Raw genomic sequence first — 24,752 nt, 5'->3', positions numbered from 1 at the left:
AATAGCTATGAAGAGGCTCTCTAGAAACTCTGGGCAAGGTGAAGAACAATTTAAGAATGAGGTTTTCTTGATGGCCAATCTTCACCACCAGAATCTTGTTAGGCTCCTAGGTTTTTGCATCAAAGGAGAAGAGAAGCTATTGATCTAAGAGTTTGTGCCCAACACAAGCTTGGATCACATTCTATTTGGTTTGTCTCCACTACTCCATGTATTTTTGAATTGTGTGTGTGATAGAGAGAGAGAGAGAGAGAGAGAGAGAGAGAGAGAGAGAGAGATTATTGCTAAATACCTTGATTTTTCCTAAAATATTCTTTATTTGAATTGTAGATCCAACAAAATGTGCATATTTGAAACAGGAAATGCGTTATAAAATCATAGAAAGGATTGCTTGAGGGTTTCTATATCTTCATAAAGATTCTCGACATAGGATTATTCATCGAGATCTTAAAGCCAGCAATTTTGCTAGATGGGGAGATTAAGCCCAAGATTTCAGATTTCGGTATGGCAAGGCTTTTTGTAGTGGACCAGACTCAAGGAAATTCCAGCAAAGTCTTCGGAACATAGTAAGTACTAAACTTCATCTCTAATGCCAATCAAAAATTTCATGATATCGAGATAACAATCGATATTACTTTTATAAACTCTTAAAAAGCTTAAAATTAAATTGTCTTTCACAAGTGTAGGAAAAAAAGTACTACAAAGGATCCACTCCCGGATTCTCTAAAGTGGTGGTCGCCAGAATCGCTCCCAAGATAGAGATATCATGATTTCCATGATTTTCCAAAGGGTTGACTGTTGACTGTTGACTATTCCAAGTCTTTAAAAGAGAATCCGAAGTCCAATAATTCATCTTCATCTTCATCAATCCAAAATGCAAAATTCTAAAAGATTTTCCAATCCAAAACAACCGATGGATTTCTTCCAATGGCTCTTCTTCCTTTGTGTCATCCTCATTCATCACTATGACCTTATCACTGCCCAAACAAATTTATGTGGAGGTGCTTATTACAATTACAATAGCCCATTTCATGCTAATCTCAACATCCTACTCTCTTCTTTATCTTCTAATACCACACTCGGATTTTTCAACACCACAATAGGCCAAAATTCTCCTGATGATAAAGCTTATGGCCTTTTCCTTTGTAGAGGCGACGTTTCCATCGAAATCTGCAAAAATTGTGTAGAGATCGCGAGCAAAAATATCACCCAACGTTGTCCAAACAAGAAAGAAGCAATTATATGGGATGAGAAGTGCATGTTAAGGTATTCCGATCAATCCTTCTTCTCCACTATGCAGGATAAACCAACAAAATTTGTATATAATCCAAACAATAACTCAAACCCAAATGAGTTTAATCGGATATTGGTGGATTTGATGGGTGTGCTTGTACGAACAGCTGCTGATGGATCTTCTACTCTTAAATTTGCAACTGGAGAGAAACAATTTACAAACTCTCAGAAAATATATGGGTTAGTTCAATGCACACCAGATTTATCTCGAATTGAGTGCAACACATGCTTATTAGGTGCTGTGAATCAGATTTCAATTTGTTGCAATGGGAAAGAAGGTGGGAGAGTTCTTCAACCAAGTTGTAATTTGAGATTCGAGACATTTCTTTTCTACGATGAATCAATGGATTCCGCACCAATTACTCCTTTGCCACCACTGCCGCCATCACCCTCACCACCACCACCATTACCAAATAAGACTGCCAGAAAAGGTAAGTATGCGCTTGATCTTAGTATTTATGGACACAAATTATCCATTCTCTTTTTCCTTTTTGGGTTTTTGATTCGAAAACCATAGCTACATTAATTTCAATTTGATGGCTATTTGCATTGGTTTACTTTGGAAATTAATCAGTTGTTTACATAAGGATTCATGTGTTATAAGTAAAATTTGGTGTGCTAATAGAAAGCTCTATAATTTTTAAATTGTAAAATACCACACGGACTTCTTTCACACGGTACTCTATTTCTGGGTTGAATCAGTGATGTGTTGAGTGCTGCGTGACGAATGCATCACGTAAATCATACGTGGTTAACGTGGAAAGGTACATCACATCAGTCACGTACAAACCGTGATTTACTGCATTATTCTTAAATTAAATACCACTTATGGAAATAATTCAATTGTAATTTTAGAACTCAAAAACATATATTAAGACTCGAGGTAACCCTGAGTCCACTCGTTGGATGAGCCAAAGCTTCATTATGATCCTTACTCAGTACAACCTTCCTTTTAAGTTCGAACCGTTGTTCAGATTGATATAAAGAGCTGGTATTTGCATCCAAACTTTTACTTATTACACCCTAACCTCTTAAATTAGTTATCACATCCCAATTAAAGATTAAAACACATCCTTCAAACATTACAAAGGTTTGATTCATATTATAATATCAAAATTACAAAACGTTACAACACTACAATTTCAGTAATTGTTTGCAATTATAATTAGGTTGATATAAAATCATAAACCCCAAGAAATAGAAATCTAGAAAAAAAAATTAAAAAAATTAGAGAACTTCTATTGGCAACCCAACTTTTACTTATTATCAATCATTCACTTATTTTCTTTATTTTAATTTTGTGTAATAAGTAAAAGTTTGGGTGCCAAAAACAACTCTCTTGATATAAGACTCTTGGTAACCCTGAAGATCTTTGAATAACGCGAGACCTTAATGTGTTAATTAGAAGCTTATGAAAGTTTTCCATCTTTTAAGAAAAATATTTTGAACTAGAGTATTAAATAAATTTCTCTTCAGTTCCACTCTTGCCAATTTGAATTCTTTAGGAGAGAAGTGAATGAATGGCGAATTTTTTTTTCTAGGCTAGGTTCTTCTTCACATGAGTTTACAATTTTTGAAAATTATTGGATTCTTTACCCTCAGCTAGCAAATATTTTGTTGAATGACTGCACATGTAATTTCTTTCGCATGTAATTAGTCAGTTTCACATCCTTGGTGTGGGGACCCCTTACCCTAGCTTATCAATGTTTTTTTTTTAAATTTTTTTTAAATTTTTTACAAGCAAATCACTAATGGTGTGATTTGAACTCCAGACCACTTTCTTCAAAATCTTAAATTACTTTAGGCCGGTGCTCACTTTAGCTAGACTTTCGAATCAGGGGTGGATTTACAGTGGGGATACTTTCCCCCACACAAATTTTCAAACTCTATCGATTGGTGAGTTATTGTGACATATTTTAGCTGCGGATAAAAAATATCTACCACTATTGCCCGCATAATTTTTTATTTATTTTTACTCTTAGTCTACTCTTGGTTGCCTCCAAATGCACAAAATCCTGGCTCCACTTAGAGTCTTATTTTTTTTCATAGACATATGTTATGAGAACATTGTAAATATGAGGCTAATTATTGAATGTTAGAGTTTATTTTTTTCCATTCCTATATGAACCACCTTCAATTGATTGGATTATCATTGCAGGAAGTTTTCTAACAACTTTAGTTTAAAATTTTGATGTCCAACAATTTGGGTTACTTACAAAAGAAAATTGAACTTACTTTCGCAGCGAAGGAAAACTCATTCCCAATTGTCGTGGTTATAGTTGTTCCTTCAATCATTGCAATAGCACTTCTCTCCACCATCACTGCATACTACTGTTTCCGAAAGAGAAGGGCAGAGGAAAAAGTTGATGGTAAGTAGTTATTTTTTATCATCTAATAAAGTTTGACAACATTAATCTAAGTTGATGCCACTATTTATGTGTTCGGCCTAAACAATTTGGTCATCAAGGAAGCCACGAAGAAAGTGTATGATTTTCTACCAAATATTTTCTCAGGAAAATAAATTTCAAAAAAAAGAAATTTTTTTTTGATTATTGTGAAAAAGAATTTCTCAAGTCAACCTCCATGTGCTTGATTACACATAGGAAAACATTGAAGGTAAATTATCCTCTATGGTTGGGGTTGGGGCAATCATGAGAAAAAACATGTCGGAGTTTTTCCACACTCATGACAAAATCATTTTCCCCTGGAAATTTTCTACAAATATTTTCCCACCCTGAACTGTAAATGTGTCCTCTACTAAAATATGCAATCAAATGCATGTGAACTGTATAATTTTCTTATGGAGAAACCTGGATTAATTAGATTGAACCCTACCACATTACTACACAAAATGAGAATTACTGCACCAGCAAAACCTTTAATTTTCAATATTATCAAAGAGATTACCATCAAACACAATAGTTAACAAAAATAAAAATAAAAAAAAATAAAAACTTGTGACATAAGCATATTTAGAAGTAAAAAAAAAGGAGATCAACAGATTTTTTTGCTTCCCTCCACAAGTGCTTGAATGAGAAGAGTTGTGCTTCTTTGCTAATGTTTCTCATAATGGATCTAACTCTCCAAAGACCCCATAAATGGCCTTTATTTTAATTGTCACAAATGATGGAACAACACCTATTTTCATAGATTTACTCTTGTTTGTGAAGTTTTTACTCATATTTGATTCACATTTGGAGAAGATGTGGAGGAGATTATAAGCGTGGAATCCTTGCAATTTGGCTTTGATATAATAGAAGCTGCTACAGATAACTTCTCTGACGCTAATAAACTTGGTCAAGGTGGATTTGGTGCTGTTTACAAGGTAATTCAAAATTTTATCAAGCAAAAAATCTGTAATTTTATATGAACCTTAAGTGTCTTTGACTCAAATCTTATAGCATCTCAAACCACCAGTCTCTATTCTTCATATATAGAGAATGTTTTGCGTAATTCAATTTAACCGGTCTTCAAATTTGCAGGGGGTGGATTTATAAAGACCCCTTTATATCACCATTCACTTTCTCTCTAATTTTCATTTTTGTACTTTTCCTTCATTCATCTTTTTTAAATGTGGTCTCTATCCTTTCACGTTTTCGAAACTATCCTATAACTTATTTCAAATTTCTTTTGGGTCCTTTTGATAAAAGTGAAAATTTTAAATCAATCCACACCAACAATGATGGAAAGATGCTTTTTTGAAGGGTCTGGCTGGAGGAGATCTTAAAAATTCTTGAAGGACGTAGTGAATAATTTTATAAAAATTCAAAAATAATTTATTTTATTTTATTCATATGATGGTAATATATTCCCAGGGTAAACTATCCAACGGACAAGAAATAGCTGTGAAGAGGCCAATTGCTTATCTTTCTTTGTATCATCCTCATACATTGTGATCTTATCACAGCCCAGATCAAAGCACCGAATTACATCTTTTGTGACGGTGTTAATTCTAGTAATAGCTTATTTCCTGTTAATGTCAACCTCCTATTCTCTTCTTTATCATCTGCCACACCCAATAACAAATTCTACAACGCCACCATCGGCCAAAATCCTCCCGATAAAGTGTATGGTCTTTACCTTTGTAGAGGAGACGTTCCGCCCGAAACATGCAAGAATTGTGTGGAGAATGCAAGCAAAATTATCATCCAACGTTGTCCAACCCAAACAGAGCTATTTGTAGGGTATGATGAGTGTATGTTAAGGTACGCTAATCAATCCATCTTCTCTACTATGCGGAGTTACCCGACTGAGTGTATGAAGAATGATAACAATATCTCAAATCCAGAACAGTTTAATAAGATATTAAACGAGTTGATGGATCGCCTTGTAAAAAGTGCTGCTTATGGACCTTCTAATGATAAATTTGCAACTGATGAAGCAAACTTTATAGACTTTCGGAAAATATATGGGCTTGTGCAATGCACACCAGATTTAACAGGACTTGATTGCGAAAGATGCTTAATAGGTGCTGTGGCTCAGATTCCAAAATGTTCCGGTGGAAAACAAGGTGGAAGAGTTGTTGTACCAAGTTGTAATTTGAGGTATGAGAGTGATCCTTTCATTGTACCTCCTTCACTTCCCCTCGCTTCTCCTCAACTGCCGTCTCCACCACCACCACCACCTCCAACTATCACAAATTGTAAGTATACACTTGATCTTGCTGTATATTTATGGATACATTTTTTTTTTAATCCCAATTTCTTTGATACATTAATTAATCACATTTTGATTTTGGCTCTTTGTTTATGACACGTGAACATAATTTGAAAGTTAGAAATTACTTCTTTATAGATGGTTCAGTTATAATTTTAGAACTTGGTGAGTCACATCAAGATTCGGGTGAATCAAATCGACTTGGTGGCATTTTAAGGTGAGTCGATGTACAAGACAAGGATACCTACATCTAATATAATTTTTTTAGAAAATTGAAAACAAAACTTGTTTTTAATAGTGTTTAAAATATATATTTTTATTATATATTTATCATTGTCAAAGCCTTATCACAAAGATTTGTTTTCAGCTAAAAATTAAAAATCATAGTTCTTCATAAAGTCACAATCAAAGAAATATGAAAATAGATTTTATATATTCTCTTTAATTAGATTATAAGAACTTTAACTATAGTAAAAGGATCAATCAATCAATCTTAATATTAAAAATAGTTAAACAGATAAGTAACAGAACAGAGTCCATCCCCGTGCATGATACTCAATAGTCAGATATTGAAGGACAAGTCTGTTGTAACAATAATAGTTTGAATAGATCTTTGAACTGCTTATCTGATAAGTCTGTTATGTAGATATTTATGTAATCTTTCTATTTTGTTAGTTTGAAATTCTCTCTATCGTGTAAACTACTGTAAATACTAATGAAATTCTTCTATCTGGTATTCCATTGAAACCAGATCAATTCATCTATTTTGACTTACAAAAGAAAATTGAACTTACTTTCGCAGCGAAGGAAAACTCATTCCCAATTGTCGTGGTTATAGTTGTTCCTTCAATCATTGCAATAGCACTTCTCTCCACCATCACTGCATACTATTGTTCTCGAAAGAGAAGGGCAAAGGAAAAAGTTGCTAGTAAGTAGCTATTTTTAATTGTAGAATCTGTTATGCCACTATTTATATTTTGACCTAAACAAGTTGATATATCATCAAGGAAGCCACTCAAGGAATGTATGATTTTCTACTAATCATTTTCTCGAGAAAATAAATTTCACACAAAATTGGTTATTGTGAAAAAGAATTATTTCTCAGGCCGACCTACATGTGCTTGATTACACATAGGAAAACATTGGAGGTGAATTTTAGCTTTTGATGTTGGGGTTGGGGCAATCATGAGAAAAAAAACATGTCCGGAATACTGATTACAAAATCATTTGCCCCAGGAAATTTTCTACAAATATTTTCCCACCCTGACCTATAAATGTTTTTTCTACTAAGATATGCAATCAAATGCATGTGAACTGTATTTTTCTAGTAAAACCGATTTTCGTTCATTTACTTGGGTAATCATACAAACCAAGGATAAGCTTTATTAATTTTATCTTTATTTTATTTTTAATTTTCTTTTATTATTTTCTTATGGAGAAGCCTGGATTAATTAGATGGAACCCTACCACATTACTACAAAAAAGGAGTATTACTATATAGCATCAAAGAGATTACCATCAAACACAATAGTTAACAAAAAAAATAAAAGAAATTGAGTCATAAGCATATTTAGAAGTGAAAAAAGGAGATCAACAGATTTGTTTTGCTTCCTTCCACAAGTGCTTGAATTATAAGAGATGTGCTTCTTTGCTAATGTTTCTCATAATGGATCTAACTCTCCAAAGACCCCATAAACGGCCTTTATTTTTATTGTCTCAAATGATGGAAGTACACATATTTTCATAGATTTACTCTTGTTTGTGAAGTTTTTACTCATATTTGATTCACAGTTGAAGAAGATGTGGGAGAGATTATAAGTGTGGAATCCTTGCAATTTGGCTTTGATACAATAGAAGCAGCTACAGATAACTTCTCTGACGCTAATAAACTTGGTCAAGGTGGATTTGGTGCTGTTTACAAGGTAATTCAAAAGTTTATCATGCAAAAAATCTGTAATTTTATATGAACTTCAAGTGTCTTTGATTCATATCTTAGAGCATCTCAAACCAGTCTCTACATCTTCAAACATAGAGAATGTTTTGATTAATCCAACTTCAACCGGTCTTCAAATTTGCAAGGGGGGAGGGGGTCCTGCATATCACTATTCACTCAATCAAATTGGGCGGGGGATTTATAAAGGACTCTCTATATCACTATTCACTTTCTCTAATTTTCATTTTTGACATTTTCTTTTCATTCATCATTTATAAATGCCGTCTCTATAACAACATGAAAAAATTCCATATTTGACAGCCCACGACCAGTTAAAAAAATCACTATTCTATTCTTTCTTTCTTTAAAGGTGACGAATTTTTTCTTTCAATGAACCCAAATCGTAAAATTAACGGAGAATGGAAGAAATTTGATGGCTCTAAGCTGTTGAGTTTGAGGAACATAAAAATATTAACTGCCTTGGGCCATCAAAATTTGATTTGTGGGCCTTGGCCCATCAAACTTTCTTGTCATTTTTCATTTTTCACGCAGTGCATCCTTTGAATTTTCAAAATAATCCTATAACTTATTTCAAATTTCTTTTATGTCCTTTGATAAAAGTGAAAATTTTAAATCAATCCACTACAACAATGATGGAAAGATGCTATTTTGAAGGGCTGGTTGGAGAAGGTCTTAGAAATTCTTGAAGGATGCCGTGAATCATTTTTATGAAATTTAAAAAATATTTTATTCATATGATCCTAATGTATTCTCAGGGGAAGCTATCCAACGGACAAGAAATAGCTGTGAAGAGGCTCTCAAGAAACTCCGGGCAAGGTGAAGAACAATTTAAGAATGAGGTTGTCTTGATGGCCAAGCTTCAACACAGGAATCTTGTTAGACTCTTAGGTTTTTGCATCAAAGGACAAGAGAAGCTATTGATTTACGAGTTTATGCCCAACGCAAGCCTTGATCACATTCTATTTGGTTTGTCCTCTCTACTCCATCTCTTTTTTTACTTGTGTGTATGTGTGCATGAGTGAGTGAGAGAGATTAATATTATTATTAGCCAAATCAAATCCCTTGATTCTTCTTACAAATCCTTAAAAGTAAACATCATTCTTTTTCTTCATCTAATCCTAATAGGAAAGCATTCTTCAGGGCTTAGTTTTAGAAGGAATTTCAATAATTAATATGAGTTTGGGTCGAGTGCTAGTGTTCTTAATATATTTTTTTCTCTTCCACTCTTCAACTTGAAGTAGTGGATGAGAAATTGGAATGGAATCTTTTCAATCAAATCTTTCTTCCAGACTCTATTTTCCAATTCCTACCTGTCGAGCTTCTACAATTTTGGGTTGTCGGGTTCTATCCAAGGTGGCTTTCAATTTTTTAGTAGAAACATTAGATAGGATCTTGATTATTGGTCATATAAATTATCTCTCGGGCTATCATCATTATTTATTTTTGTTTCATGTGTAAGTAATCAGGGAATTGATCAAGCACTTTCTCATTGATTGCACTTTCCCTTAGGCCAATTGGGGAAAAAACTTTGAAGCCCACATCCCTGTTAAAAAAATTTATAGCACCCTACCCTTTAGATTACACATGGTGCTTCCAATGAGGTATCCCAAATATTAAGCAAGAAGTATGTTAACCAACCAACTACTCCAAAAGTTCGATCTGTTGGAGAGGAGGAGAACTATTAATATAAGCGGGTCACGGGGCTTAACAAGGATACGACACACAAAAGAGTATGGGAAAATATACACTCAACACCCCTCACCCATAAGAGTGGAAATATTTGAACCCATGACCTATGCAAACCTAGTGCTCTTATATCACGTTAATCAACCAATTATTCCAAAAGACTGATTTGTTAGAAAGGGAGAGAACTATTAATATAAGAGGGTGATGGGGCTTGACTGGGATATGATACTCCCTAGAGTGGAGGAAAATATACACTCAACACTCCGCCTCACTATAAGGGTGGAAAGATTCGAATCTATGACCTATATGAACCTAGTGCTCTGAACTACGCCAAAAGACTTATCGATCTGTTGGAGAGTGGGAGAACTATTAATATACTAGGGTTATGGGGCATAACTTGGATATGACACACTCGAGAGTGGAGGAAAATATACACTCAACAAAGTAGGACGTGAAATAAACACAAAGGCCAAATGTCATGTTGTGAAGAGGATTCGGACTCAGTCATTTGGTCTTATTTCACTTCCCTCTTACATATGTATTTGGACTTCCCTATGTTTGTCATTTATATTTTTCAGTCTTGGCACCGTACAGTCTTTTTAAGTAGAAAGAGGATACACTTTGGTTTATGATTCCTTTTGCTATTTTCTAGACCCTTTGGAAGGAATATAATTATCATGCTTTCTAAAGGGACGGAGCATTCGTTAAACAAGACCATTATGACTATTCTTGAGTTCATGTATCTACTTTTAGTGAGTGCAAGCAATCTATAGTGGTTTATATTTGTGGTTTACATATTCAATTACGAAAGGATTTATATCAAAAGATTGTAGATGAGTGCATTGAATTTGCTTTGTAGTGTGTTTGATTGGATTGTCCCACTGCTTTGTCTTTTCTTTGTATAATTGTTTTTTTTTTTCTTTAGGGTAGGTTTTCTAAACATATTATTTCTCCTTTTGATAATATTGTTGAAAAAATCTTGAATGTATAATTTTGGGATACAAAATAAATTGAAAAGAACGAACAAGAAAACAATAACCAAGAAATCAATCACAAGAAATGGATTTACATGGAAAATCATAAATCCAGTAAAAACTATTGAGCCATAATACTAATTTCATGATGCTTAAAAGGCAAAAAAAGTTTTTCAATGTTTGTCCCATAGAAAATACTATAATTACCCCTAATAAATTAGGGTTAGCCCATTTGGCCTATGGATTGATCAACAACTTCTTGTTGACCAGTACCATCAAGTTCCATAAAACATAACAAATATATAAATTCTATATCCTTATATTAAAAAAAAGTCCCTAATGTTTACTATATTATTTTAGGCCTAACTTTATTTTTGTTTGGATGAATTGTAGATCCAATAAATTGTGCCAATTTCAAATGGGAAACGCGTTACAAAATAATAGAAGGGACTGCTCGAGGGCTTCTCTATCTTCATGAAGATTCTCAACATAGGATTATTCATCGAGATCTCAAAGCTAGCAATGTTTTGTTAGATGCGGAGATGAACCCAAAAATTTCAGATTTTGGCATGGCAAGGCTTTTTGTAATGGACCAGACTCAAGGCAATACTAGCAGAGTTTGCGGAACATAGTAAGTGCTAAACATCATCTTTAAGTTCAAATAAGTTTGTCACGATATCCAGATATCGATATTATATCATTTATATAAATTCTTAAAGCTTGCTAATATCTTTCATCTCAATTGATTTTATTGGTTATGGGATGAAGTGGATATATGCCGCCAGAGTATGCATTGCTTGGGCGGTTCTCAGTAAAATCAGATGTTTATAGCTTTGGTGTATTACTTCTAGAGATGGTGAATGGTCAAAAAATTAGCAGTTTTTATCAATCTGAGTATGATGAGACTCTTCTAAGCTATGTGAGTACGACTTTTTGGTTGCAAATTTTTTTTTTATTATTGATTAAGTTTGAATCCATAGTAAGTAAAAGAGACCTTCTTGAGTTCAGAACTTGGATTTAACTTTAATAAATAAACGTTGAGTTATTGCAGGCATGGAGACTATGGAAAGAAGGAACAACTTTAGAATTGATAGATCCAGCATTGAAGGATTCCTTTTCGACAAGCCAAGTGATTAGATGTATTCACATTGGGCTATTATGTGTTCAAGAAGATGTTGCAGACAGACCAACCATGGCATCTGTGGTTCTTATGCTTAATGGCTATTCTGTAAGTCTTGCATTACCTTCACGACCACCATTTTCGGCTCATAGTAGGATGGTCTCTGATTTGCCTATTAATAACTCCAGAGCAACTGTGAATGAAGTGTCAATTACCGAGTTATATCCCCGATGATCGTGGATTCTTGGCATCACGCTCAAGTATATATATTCACAATTAAAAATATCTTGTGCTTTAAGACATTAACTAGGGTTTTTGACAACCATTTACATCAATAAATCAACTTGAGTTATTTATATTAGCCATAATGTTTGAACTGAAGTAGCCAATTAATGCAACAGAGTTCTTGTAAACATGAATGTTTTACCCTTCAAATAGTTTAATTAATTGGATTGGGATCTGTTGACTCTTAAGAATAACTCATGAAAAAAACATTTGATCCCAACCCTTTAAACACAAAATCCAATGATTGAGATTTATGAGTATCTTGATAACACAAATCTCGGGGATACTTGTCTAAGGATAAGTCTCAACTATTGGATGGTTGATATTTATGAGTATCTTGATAACACAAATCTCAGAGATACTTATCCCAAAGATAAATCTCAACCATTGGATTTTGCATTGAAAGGGTTGGGATCATGTTTATTTTTTTTTCCAGGAATCATTCTTAAGAGTCAATAGATCCTGACCCTAATTATATTTACAGTTTTAATTATCTAGTGTAACTAATATATATTTATAAAAATTTATTCTAATTTAATAATTTGACCAATCAAAGCAGAGATGACTTGAATGAGTCAACTCAATCTTTATTTTTACCTAATCAAAATAGAATAAAGAATTCTCAAAATATTTTAGGAAAATAGTTATCCTAAAGATAAATCTCAACCATTGGATTTTGCATTGAAAGGATTGGGATCATGTTTATTTTTTTTTTTTTCAGGAATCATTCTTAAGAGTCAATGGATCCTAACCCTAATTATATTTACAGTTTTAGTTATCTAGTGTAACTAATATATATTTATAAAAATTTATTCTAATTTAATAATTTGACCAATCGAAACGGAGATGATTTGAACGAGTCAACTCAATCTTTATTGTTGCCTAATCAAAATAGAATTAAGAATTCTCAAAATATTTTAGGAAAATAGTTATCCCAAAGATAAATCTCAACCATTGGATTTTGCATTGAAAGGATTGGGATCATGTTTATTTTTTTTTTCAGGAATCATTCTTAGGAGTCAATGGATCCTGACCCTAATTATATTTACAGTTTTAGTTATCTAGTGTAACTAATATATATTTATAAAAATTTATTCTAATTTAATAACCAATCGAAGCGGAGATGACTTGAATGAGTCAACTCAATCTTTATTGTTGCCTAATCAAAATAGAATTAAGAATTCTCAAAATATTTTAGGAAAATAGATAGATCTTAATTGTTTATCTGTAAATCTAATGTCTAATAGTTTTTGCGAATTTAAATATTTCTTATGATGAAAATATATTTAAATACATTCGTTAAACTAATAATTGGTTTTAATAAGAATAATTATAAATTGATTTTAAAAAATACTCAAATATATGCGGAATATGCAAAGAACCATAGATATTTTTCCTTGTATATCACAAAGAAAAAATCTATGGTTTTGTGCACATGCCTTGTTAGTTGAGTATGTTTTGTTAAAGTATGTTTATCATGACTCTTTAAATAAGAGAGCTTCTATTCACACCCCAACTTTTACTTATCCTCATCCATTCACTTATTTCTTTTATTTTTAATTGGGATGTAATAAGTAACAGTTGGGGTGACAATAGTAACTCTCTTAAATAAGTACAAAGATCTAAGTTGATAATCCCATGGGTGTGAATGGTACAATATTAATCCACGTTAACTGATATAAAGAGACATTTTAGTGATTTTTATAATGAAGGAGGGTAATTTCATATTTTAGTATTGATGTCTTGGAAGAGGGAAAGTCATAAAAGAATTTTCTTTGAGTGAAGATCGAAGTCAAACTCTGCATGTCATTATCTGGAAAACATAACGGTTATATCAAATACTTGTAAAAATTTGAAGGGGGTATGTCCAAATTACCCTTTTACCTAAACTTCGGTGTGGTGGTTATAGCCCCCACTCACCCCTACATAATAACGCTTCCATGAGGCGTTGTAATTGACATTGTTTCAAACATTGGTGTGCAAAGATCCATAAATACTTCCCACACGTATCTCAATGAAAAGTATATATGGTACAGTACACATCTTCATCAACAATGTCTGAAACAATGTCAATTTCAATGTTAATTCAACACTTTCCAAAAAATAAATAGGTTTCGTTTATCTTTTTGTTGTTTAGTGTTGAGTTCACATCACTAATATAATAAGAACAATTAAGATAACTAATGTGTTATATTGTGGAACATTTTGATTGGAAAGACAATGCAGACAACTGCACACAAAAATCACAATCCTAAATCCCTAAAAATCACTTTGTAAGTGAAATTTTAAAAAATTTAACTCTTAAAAATTCTCCATCTTTACATTTAAATTTAATAGTATTAAAAATTATTTTTGCTAATAATTAAAAAAATTTACAATCCCATTAATCTTATATCCGTACAATCCCATTAGTCATGTATATCCTTAAAATTATTATTAGTCTACTACTATTTTGATATAAAAATACCCTTACTTTAAAAAAATAAAATTACTTAAAGGACTCTAGTGAAGGGAGTTTGTTCAATGACAAACTAGATAAAGTAGGTCTGTTCCATCTCTCAAAAGAAATGAATTGTGATAATCTAACTACCCTACGTGGCAAACTCAATTGACTATCTTAACATGACAAATTTCGCAATCATAGATTTGCTCTCCTCCGAATACATGGCTGCACTTCCCCATAAAAATATGTGTCTCAATAAAAATGTGTATCCTGAGGAGATTAAATCTATGAATTTTGAACTTGTCATGTTAGGAGGTGGATTTCGTATGCCACGTGGGGTAGTTAGATTATCACTACTCAAAGAAAATAGCAAATTTAAATGATATGGCATCAAAATCTGGCTCGACACATAGATTCACAGTTTCACACACTAACGACACGGAGCACACATAATAAATTATCTATTAACCTTACCAGAGTAGATACCCCCATCTGACACGTTGTTGTTGAGGAATAGAAAATGCATGTCGTCAATGGAAGTTTGAGCTCTTTTATCAAATGAATGGCTGAGATAAGAGATAATCTCTTGATGATCTATAGAGAAAATGATGTTTGACATAGTGTTGAAAGTGCATTTATTTAGCGGTCTTGCTAGAGCACACTTTAAAGTGCCATAAATACACTTTGGAAATTAGAATCTAAAGGTATTTTGGTAAAATAATCGTGATGAATGCATACTATTTTGATACGTGGCTGCCATGGTATAGAAACATAACCATAGATTTTTTTTCGTTGGAATACACGAGAGTTTTTACCAATAAATTAAATGTAGAAAATTATGGTGTTTTTTAAGGAAAAAATTGAAAAAAAATTTCCTTGAAATTTGTTTTAAAAGAGATATGAATTAATCATGATACACATATTCCTTGAAAAAAAAAAGAATTTTTACTAGTCTTGATAATATGAGTCTCTAGGTGACATACTCAAACGACTCTGTGACGTGGGCAAGTTTGGGAATCATAGATATGTATGTCTTGGGATACATGATTTTCTCGGGATACATGATTTTCTCGGGATACATTTTTTTTATGGAAAAGTGCAATCATGTATCTCGAGACGTACAGATCTACGATGCTCGAACTTGTCACTTTAGAGGGTCGATTGAGTATGCCACTTGGCGAGTCATATTATCGTGAATTTTTTTTTTTTTTTTTTTTTTTGAGTATTGCTTGACTCCCCCATAGTGTCATATTCAAAATACTCTCTTGATGTAGCATGTGTTAGAATCATATATCTTTTTACCTTAGATTCACAAAAACATACAGTTATGATACGTGCGGAGACAAAAAATTTATGATTCTAACACATGGCCTGTATTTTGAGTATGTCATGTGTAAATCAGGCCTTACACGACATTTTTATATAATTTATACGATTAGGACTTTTTAGAATTAATTAATTATTATTATTATTATTATTATTTTGGTGAAAATGACATCCCAACTTGGGAAGATTGTTCCAACAAAAAAGAAAAATCAGCCTTAGGTGCTGTTTGTTAAATTGAAAAAAAAAAGTGTTGAATAACATTAAGCACTGAAACTTAAAAGCGTTAAATTTAAGTGTTGAAAAAGTTGTTTGTTTAGATGCAAAATCATGTTTGTTACACATTACTGAAATTGGTAAATTATCTTTTTTACCATGAATTTAAGTTTTTGGAATGAATCAATTTTTGGTGAGGATGATCTATATGGTCTAGAGATCATACTCACCAAAAATCAGCCCATTCTAAAACTTCTAACCACGTCAAAATTAGTTTTTAAAAAAATGGATGATTTACGGTTCTTAAACTTGTTTTGATGGAGTTAGAAGTTTTGTGATGGGCTAATTTTTGGTGAGAATGATCTTCTCATTGTAGAGATCATCCTCACCAAAAATCAACTCATTTCAAAACTTTTAACCCATATAAGATAAAACAATTTGGCCATGGTGTGGGTTTATTAATTTGTGAGGTGTTTTTATACTTATACATGGGATATAAGAGGTAATATCCTTTTATGTATAAGGGCATACTTGTCTATGTCCAAAAAACTCAATGTATACTTGTCCGTGCTGAAAAAAGCGAAGTGCTTACTGCTTCAGCACTTTTTTTCGATATTAAAATAATGCTGAATTTTTTTCACTTATTTCAGCAATAAACATTGAAATATATGGAATAAACAAACGTGTTATTTTAATAAGAAGTGTTGAATTTTTTTTTTCAGTAATAAACGCTGAAAAATAGCACAAACAAACACCATTTTAGACTATTCTATTATCCCTTTAAGTTTTCGTACTTAGGACAAACATCTTGGCTTTGATCTTTTAAAAGAAACTAGCATTATGACTAAAATACTATTGTCACTGTCAGAACATTTTGATTTCTCATAAAAATCCTTTATCTTGAATTTTAGGTTTGGTGACAAGGACTTTTTCAAATATATCAAAGGTTGAAAATGATGAAATTTATTTATTTTTTTTTTTTAAAGAAAAAAAGTCAGGAATTTCTTTTAAACAGGTATTAAAAATATTTTCCCCCTTTGATTTCAAATACAAAAATGTCAAAAAAAAAAAAAAAAAGTGTGGCTAGGATTGACTGTGGGAATATAATGTTCTGAGATGGGAAATTAAACCTTAAAAAAAAGAAATTGGAAAATTGAAAATGAGGGTATTTCAGTCATTTTGTATTAATTTCTTGTACCAGACCGCTGACATGTGGCATGTCGTCAGTTTGTAAACAGAAGGGGATATGGTTCTGAAGATCTCATTTATGGGTCCACCACGCACAACGTCCTTCATGCGTTTACAACTCGAAAGTCGAGGGCTCAGTCTATCACTTGTTTCCATGTCATGATTGTAACCATAGAACTTTTCTCGTCGAGATCGAGATATACTATGAAATTATGTATTTGTGTATCTGGAGGCATAAATTTTGCTTCTAACACATGCCACGTCAGGAGAGTATTTTAGTATGCTAGTTGCTAGAATCAGCTTATCAAGACTCTATCTTACCAATTCCAAACTATTCTTTAAAGTCCACCAAATACATTAATTAATTAATTAATTAGCCGACGACGTTGCACTTCCGTCCCAATCTCTCTTTCATCATTTCGAAAGAGAGAGACTCCTTGACTTTGATTCTTCTAAATGTTGAATCTTCTAAAAGAAAATTCCAAACCCATTATTAATTCATCCTCATCAATCTATACTACCAAAATCTTCCGAATTATATATTTTCAATCCCAAATTGGCCCAGAATCAGAAACAAACAATGGGCTTCTTCTTCTACAAATTTCTCTTCTTTGTTTGTTCCATCTTCATTCATGGTGGTCTAACCATTGCCCAAACCCCACCCACCTTTCTACACAACTTCTGTGAAGGAGCTAATTACACTAATAATAGCCAATTTCGTTTTAATCTCAACCCACTACTCTCTTCTTTATCTTCTAATGCTACACCAACTAACCAATTTTACAACACTAGCATAGGCCAAAACCCTCCTGATAAAGCATATGGCCTTTTCCTTTGTAGAGGAGACGTTGCAGCTGACGTCTGCAAGAATTGTGTGGAGACAGCAAGCAAAAATATCACCCAACGTTGTCCAACAAAAAAAGAATCAATTATATATTATGATGAGTGTATGTTAAGGTACTCCAATGAATCCATCTTCTCCACTATGCAGGGTAGTCCCATTCTCTATATGTCGAATCCACAAAACGTATCAAACCCAAATCAGTTTAATACAATACTGAACGACTTGATGGATAGGCTCGTAAGAAGAGCTGAAAATGGGTCTTCTACTCTTAAATTTGCAACTCAAGAAGCAGACGTTACAAACTTTCAGAAAATATATGGGATGGTGCAGTGCACACCAGATTTATCTAAATTTGATTGCAACAGATGCTTATCAGATGCTGTGAGTCAGATTCCAAATTGTTGTAATGGGAAACAAGGTGGAAGAGTAATTCAACCAAGTTGTTATTTGAGGTACGAGATTAGTCCTTTCTATCAATCTCCACCACCTCCGCCACCATCGCCATCACCACCACCACCAACTTCGCCATTAACAAATACGACTATCACAACAGGTAAGTGTGCAGTACTTGATCTTGCTACTTAATTAGGCATACAATTTTTTTTTTTTTCTTTACTATAGATCTTGTTTTTATTATAAATGCTAGATTAATTTCAATTTGATTTTCACTAAATTGTAAGGGTATTTCACTAAATCATGCATGAAGATTAGTTAATTATGGAACCTAAAAAAAATAAACCACCAGATTTCTTATATTATTATTATTTTTTTTAAATTAATAATTTTATAAGGATTCTACCCTAATTTTTCTAGAAGGGTATTAAGGCGATCCTAATTTTTCTAACATCAGGCGAAGTTGAAAACAATAGATTGAAAATGCCATTTCTAACAGATAATTTTACCGTCCTCTTTCACCATTAAATTTTATCTCTTTCAACGATCAAAGACAAGAGGATTTAAGATCATTTTCATCGATTTATAAGAGAAGACTATAATCAAGGAGTTTCAATTTGTTAATTTGGAGAGAAAAAAAAAATTAATTCTAAATACGAGAACGGATTTTGATTATTTTTCTAAAATTCTTAAATTAAAAACCACTTTTGAAAAGATGGTTCAAGTAACTCTTTTTAATTAGAAGGATTATTACTTTAATTCTTGTCAACGTTATCTTTATATGTAAGATTTGTTTAACTAATAAAAGAACTAAAACAAAGTCCCCCAATCACGACTCTTCCCTTTAACATCATATCATCTTTATACATACTTTCATTATTAAAAAAAATTGTACTCCTACTTTTATCCTTTTAACTTATCTTCCTTCAGGTCTTTCTCTTACTTTTCTAAAAGTTGAACCTTTGATTTTGATTAGCCTGGTTTCTTCCCTGATCAAATCATCGAAACAATTTATTGATTTACTTTGCACTTTTTTTTTTTATCAACATTTACTTTACATAATTAAGTTAACAATAAAGATTACAACCAAAATTTAAATGGGTGAATTAGGAGTGTTAATGGATCAGGCTCAGGTTGAATTGGTATGAATTGGTCTCGATCAGATTCTTATCTAGATCTACTTTGATCAACCACATTTAATTATGGATCCGCTACAATTAAACATGTATGGTGTAACTGTAAAAAAAATTATAATACCTTGAAATTTATAATGATGTCTTGCAATCTCTATTTCTTGTACCCTTAGTTTAAAACTAAGAATATATTATTCTCCATTCGTCATTCATGATAAAAATCATGGAAAATGAACACAATCATCATTAGAAAATCTAATTATGTGAAAATGAGAAAAAGGTTAGTTCATGTATTTCAAAAAAAAAATTACAATGCGAGATGAGGTCCTATGGTTATTAAGAAAAATCGAGTGATTATTAAGAAAATAGGAGTTTACTAAATGAACTATCAAGACACTGTCCAAAACTTAGGTATTATTTAGAGAAAAATCCCTCGATTAGGGGGTTTTTAAGTAATTTTTCCTTAAAATTATTAATTGAGTTTGACTAGCCTTACTAAGTTAGTAAAGATTTCATCCTTACTGAAGGTCCTTGGACTCACCTTATGACACCCTAAAACATGATCCAATGCATCAGGGTTGTAAAGGACAACATTTTATGAACTTTGAAAAAGATAATGAAATGCTAGGTGAATCTTTTAAGTGATATATCTTGTGCAAGTAGTTGCTCTCTTATATTTACACTATAACGAGAGAAGGAGAAGGCTGAGTAGAAGTAGTTTGACACTAAAATTTGAATCTCACAAATGCCCTGCCCTTAACTTAATATAATCAGGGTTATTTTGGTCAAAAACCTAGTTTTTTCTAGTTTCAAAATTTGACATTCAACATTGTGGGTTACTTACAAAAAGCTGATCTTCGTTGTGCAGGAAAGGGAAAGGGTTCATCCCGAACTATTGTGATTATAGTTGTTTCTGTAGCTGTTCCACTAGTACTTCTCGCCATCACTGTCATATTCTTTTGTTTACGAAAGAGAATGCCTCCGTCAAAGGGAAAAGTTGTTTGTAAGTATCTGTTTTTCATCTAATCCAATGGGAGAACATTGATTTCGAAACTTGATGCAATTATCGAGGCATAAACAAGTTGATAATCAAATTAGACTATCCGGGCATGTATGATTGCCAATAAAACATTGTCTTGAAAATTCATTTTCTCAAGGAATTGGCTCTAGTGAAATGAATTTTCAAAGAGCATGTCTCTTTGTTTGACTGTACATATGAAAATGCGCAGTCAGACACACAATATTTTCATCCTTCATGGGAAGATGGCTTTCTTGCGAAAACTTACAATCAAATGCACGATGAGCTGCATTTTTCCCAAAAATCCATTTTCCACCTTTTTAGTTGCAAAATCATGCAGACCCTACAACAAGCTTTTTTTTTTTCCTTTTTTATTTACAATAAAAAAATAAATAAAATTATTGGGCAAGCCTGGGTTAGGTGCCGTACCTGCACCAAGTAACTATATTAAGAACAAGCAAACATGAAGGTGCCAACTACTTGACAAAGTTGGGAAGGCTTGTGGAATGTTGATACCATCTTGGATTAAAATAAAAATTACAAGCAAACATGTTACCATCCCTTACCATCACCTCTAATAGTATGAGGGAAAAAAAAGACGTGTCCATCGTGCACTAACTAGCAATCGTGTAGACATGAGAAGGAATGAACTATTGAAATTTTAGTCACCTAGCAAATCATGTCTAGATGTGTACATTCGGAAAGTGCCAGCTTGGTTAGTTAGTAAAATATATTTGTTGATTTTGATATCATAGACCTGTGTTAAAAAAACATCTTCACTTGGCTTGCTAATGTCATTAAAAACAGGCTTATTCAATGACAACACAAATTTTGAATGTCCCAGTTTGCTTTTAATTGGTAAAGTATGCACGTGTTGATACTTGTGGACCTAGCTAGGCTTAAAACCCACCTTCACTCGAGTTACTAATCTAATTAAAAATAAGCTTACCTCGTGGCAACACTAAAGTATAAATAAATAATTTCTTATATAGTTGAGAAAGAAAGCAGATCTGAAAGACAGAGTCAGAGAAGGGGTTTTCCTTTGTAACATTTACTTCATATAGTGAACAAGATTGATCCCCTCCACTAACATAACCTTGTAAGTTTGTGTGTTCCTGTGTGTGTATGTATTTTCTTCTTTATTTTGAATCGTGTGCTTATTCTCTTGTCAATTTTTGCAACATTAACTCCATTCGAGTTTGTATACAAAGTTACCTTCAGTTCAATCTTACTCCCCAAGTTTCAAATGATGGAAGAACACATCTACTTTCATGGATTTACTAATTGGTTTTTGTGAATTCTTTACTCATTTGATTCATATTTCTACCCTTGTTAATTACCTTGGCAAGATGCGGAGGAGATTACAAATGCAGAATCTTTGCAATATGGCTTTGATACAATAGAAGTAGCTACAGGCAACTTCTCTGATGATAATAAGCTTGGTGAAGGTGGATTCGGTGCGGTTTACAAGGTAACTATTATGCCCCCCCACCCACCCACCCACCCACCCACACACACCAAAAAAAAAAGTTATAGTTTTGCATAAACCTCAAATACGTTGGATTCAAATCTTAGAATATCTTAAAGGAAGTTGTAAATATCATTTTGAAGCAAATTATGAACTTTTATTCCATTTTATTCCGATTATTGCAATACGTTCTCAGGGAAGGCTATCTAATGGACAAGAAATAGCTGTGAAGAGACTCTCTAGAAACTCTGGACAAGGTGAAGAAGAATTTAAGAATGAGATCGTGTTAGTGGCCAAGCTTCAACACAGAAATCTTGTTAGGCTCTTAGGATTCTGCATCAAAGAAGAAGAGAAGCTATTGATCTACGAGTTTGTGCCCAACAAAAGCCTCGATCACTTTCTTTTCGGTTTGTCTCCAAAGCTCCATCTATTTTGAACTTTTTCGAGCATGAGAAGGAGGGACAAAGATCCCTGTGACTACGTTATTTTTAACAACCTCCCATACAATGATTTTTCATAAAAATTCCCAAAAACCAATCCTTCTATTGTCTTTTAGTGGTAAACAACGACTTTGTTATCATTGTATGATGGAAGTTTAGTAAGAAACTAAGAATGATAGTCTCAAAAAACTATTTCTAAAAATCATCATGCAATGATATGAAAAATTAATGCTTCATATCTTTTGAAAATCAAGGTATTGGAGATTGCTTAAACCAGATAATTACTATGTACTTTTAGACCTAACTTGGTATTTTGTTTTGATGAAACATAGACCCAATAAAACGTGAATACTTGAAGTGGGAAACACGTTACAAAATCATAGAAGGGATTGCTCGAGGGCTTCTCTATCTTCATGAAGATTCTCGATATAGGATTATTCATCGAGATCTCAAAGCCAGCAATATTTTGTTAGGTGCGGAGATGAACCCAAAAATTTCCGATTTTGGCATGGCAAGGCTTTTTGTAGTGGACCAAACTCAAGGCAATACCAGTAGAATTGTCGGAACATAGTAAGTACTAAATTTCTTCTCTAAGCTCAATTAAGTGAATCCCGATATGGAACAAATGAAACTATTTAAACAAAAACATAAAGCTTACTTTCTCAATTGATTTTATTGGTGATACAGTGGGTATATGTCACCAGAGTATGCGATGCATGGGCAGTTCTCAGTGAAGTCCGATGTTTATAGTTTTGGTATATTGCTTCTTGAGATTGTAACTGGCCAGAAAAACAGTAGTTTTTATCGATCAGAGTGCGCTGAGGACCTTCTAAGCTATGTGAGTATGACTAGCTATTTGGTTGTAATTTTCCATACTAAGTAAAAGAAGAGTCTTGAATTAAAGAACTTGAATTTATCTTTAATGTATATATGTTGAGTTATTGTAGGCATGGAGACATTGGAATGAAGGAACAGCTTTAGAGTTGATGGATCCAACTTTGAAGGATTCTTTTTCAAGAAGCGAAGTGATTAGATGCATCCACATTGCGCTATTATGTGTTCAAGATGATGTTGCAGACAGACCTACTATGGCAAGTGTGGTTCTTATGCTTAGTAGCTGTTCAATCACTCTCGCATTACCTTCATCACCTGCATTTTTTGCACATAGTAGAATGGTGTCCGATGTGACTTCGAAAGAGTTTGAATCACGATCAACTCAGCCCAACCAACATACAAGTAATTCAACACCTTCTGTGAATGAAGTGTCAATTACTGAGGTATATCCCCGATAATCGCAAACAGAAGTATATATACATGCTCATAACTTTAAAAACATCTTGTGCTTTTTAAGTCATTACTTAGGTCATGGTCATTTATGCCGATAAATGAGCTTGAGTTATTTGTATTGGGAGAATGTTTTAACTTAAGCGGACAATGCAAGTTTGTAATTGTTGTTTACTATCCTGAAATTTTTTTTTCTAAGTACGAAAAATTGAATTGATATGGAAAAATTACAAAAGTCTAATTTACAATTCTGAAATATGGAAGATCAAACCTATCTCTACAATAACACTTTTTTAACAATTAACGGGAGGTCGGGAACCTCATGGAAAAGAGTTGACGATGAGGATTGAATCGCAAAATTTGCCAACGCATCTGTTGTGGCATTCCCTTCTCTCCAAGAGTGCTGGATTTCCCATGTGACCCTTGAGAGTGCTGACCGAATTCTATGGAGCCAAGTCCCCAATTGCCAGGGAGTAGGATTCCCTTTTAAAGTGCTCACCAGCAGCCCAAAGTCCGACTCAATGACTACCATCAGATTTTCCAAGTTGAATGTCTTCGAAGAATCACAAAGTGCCTTAACTTACGCCCAGATATTTGAACCTGGGCCTAAGAACCAACGCCCTATAGTACTGAGTGGAAGAAGACTTGGAAATTTGAGATAAAAATTGACAAGTTTGGAACTCTAGCAGCTAGCACGGTCTAGAAGATAAACACCAAAAACCTCAAAACTAATTTCGCTAATGCACATTGGAAAAATAAATGAGGGATCAATTCCTCACAAAGCACACACATAGAAGCAAAGCACTGCCCCCACCACTTCCTCACTGAGTCGACCGGGCAAAGCTCCGTGGAGCAATTTCCAGCCAAAATTCTTCAATTTAGTAGGAATTGGAGCTCTCCATAAAACTTTCCATTTTATCTCCTCAAAGCCTCTCAATCTGATCTCACTCCAAGCCATTTTTGAAGAGAAATTACCCAAAGCAGAATCCTTCTAAGTTCATTTTTCAACCGAACTACTTAGGAGAGTCGATTGTAAA

The 24,752-nt window shown here is 33.2% G+C and overlaps 1 protein-coding gene and 1 pseudogene across 3 annotated transcripts; both read left to right on the top strand.

Annotated features, from left to right (window-relative positions):
• Positions 1-759: 759 nt before the first annotated feature.
• On the top strand, positions 760-12,064 carry LOC147390291 (cysteine-rich receptor-like protein kinase 10; annotated as a pseudogene). The gene is made up of 10 exons (XR_015182820.1): positions 760-1,721; positions 3,534-3,659; positions 4,494-4,615; positions 5,106-5,932; positions 6,749-6,874; positions 7,738-7,868; positions 8,656-8,866; positions 10,954-11,191; positions 11,329-11,479; positions 11,612-12,064. The product of XR_015182820.1 is annotated as a cysteine-rich receptor-like protein kinase 10 (transcript).
• A 5,542-nt stretch (positions 12,065-17,606) lies between these two features.
• LOC147390290 (cysteine-rich receptor-like protein kinase 25) lies at positions 17,607-23,881 on the top strand. 2 transcript variants are annotated; one of them, XM_086417095.1, is made up of 7 exons: positions 17,607-18,532; positions 20,374-20,508; positions 21,873-21,994; positions 22,188-22,398; positions 22,905-23,001; positions 23,119-23,269; positions 23,379-23,881. In XM_086417095.1, the coding sequence occupies exons 1-7, from the start codon at positions 17,716-17,718 to the stop codon at positions 23,721-23,723; spliced, it is 1,878 nt and encodes a 625-aa protein (XP_086273221.1). In that variant the 5' UTR covers positions 17,607-17,715; the 3' UTR covers positions 23,724-23,881. The 2 variants fall into 2 exon arrangements, with proteins under 2 accessions (XP_086273221.1, XP_086273220.1); XM_086417094.1 differs by having other exon boundaries at positions 17,613-18,532; positions 22,764-23,001.
• Positions 23,882-24,752: the final 871 nt, after the last annotated feature.

This window comes from Akebia trifoliata, chromosome 11 (genome assembly GCF_017979445.1).
Source record: "Akebia trifoliata isolate Shusen 1 chromosome 11, ASM1797944v1, whole genome shotgun sequence".
Taxonomy (NCBI): domain Eukaryota; kingdom Viridiplantae; phylum Streptophyta; class Magnoliopsida; order Ranunculales; family Lardizabalaceae; genus Akebia; species Akebia trifoliata.
This window is presented reverse-complemented; position numbering and strand designations above follow the sequence as displayed.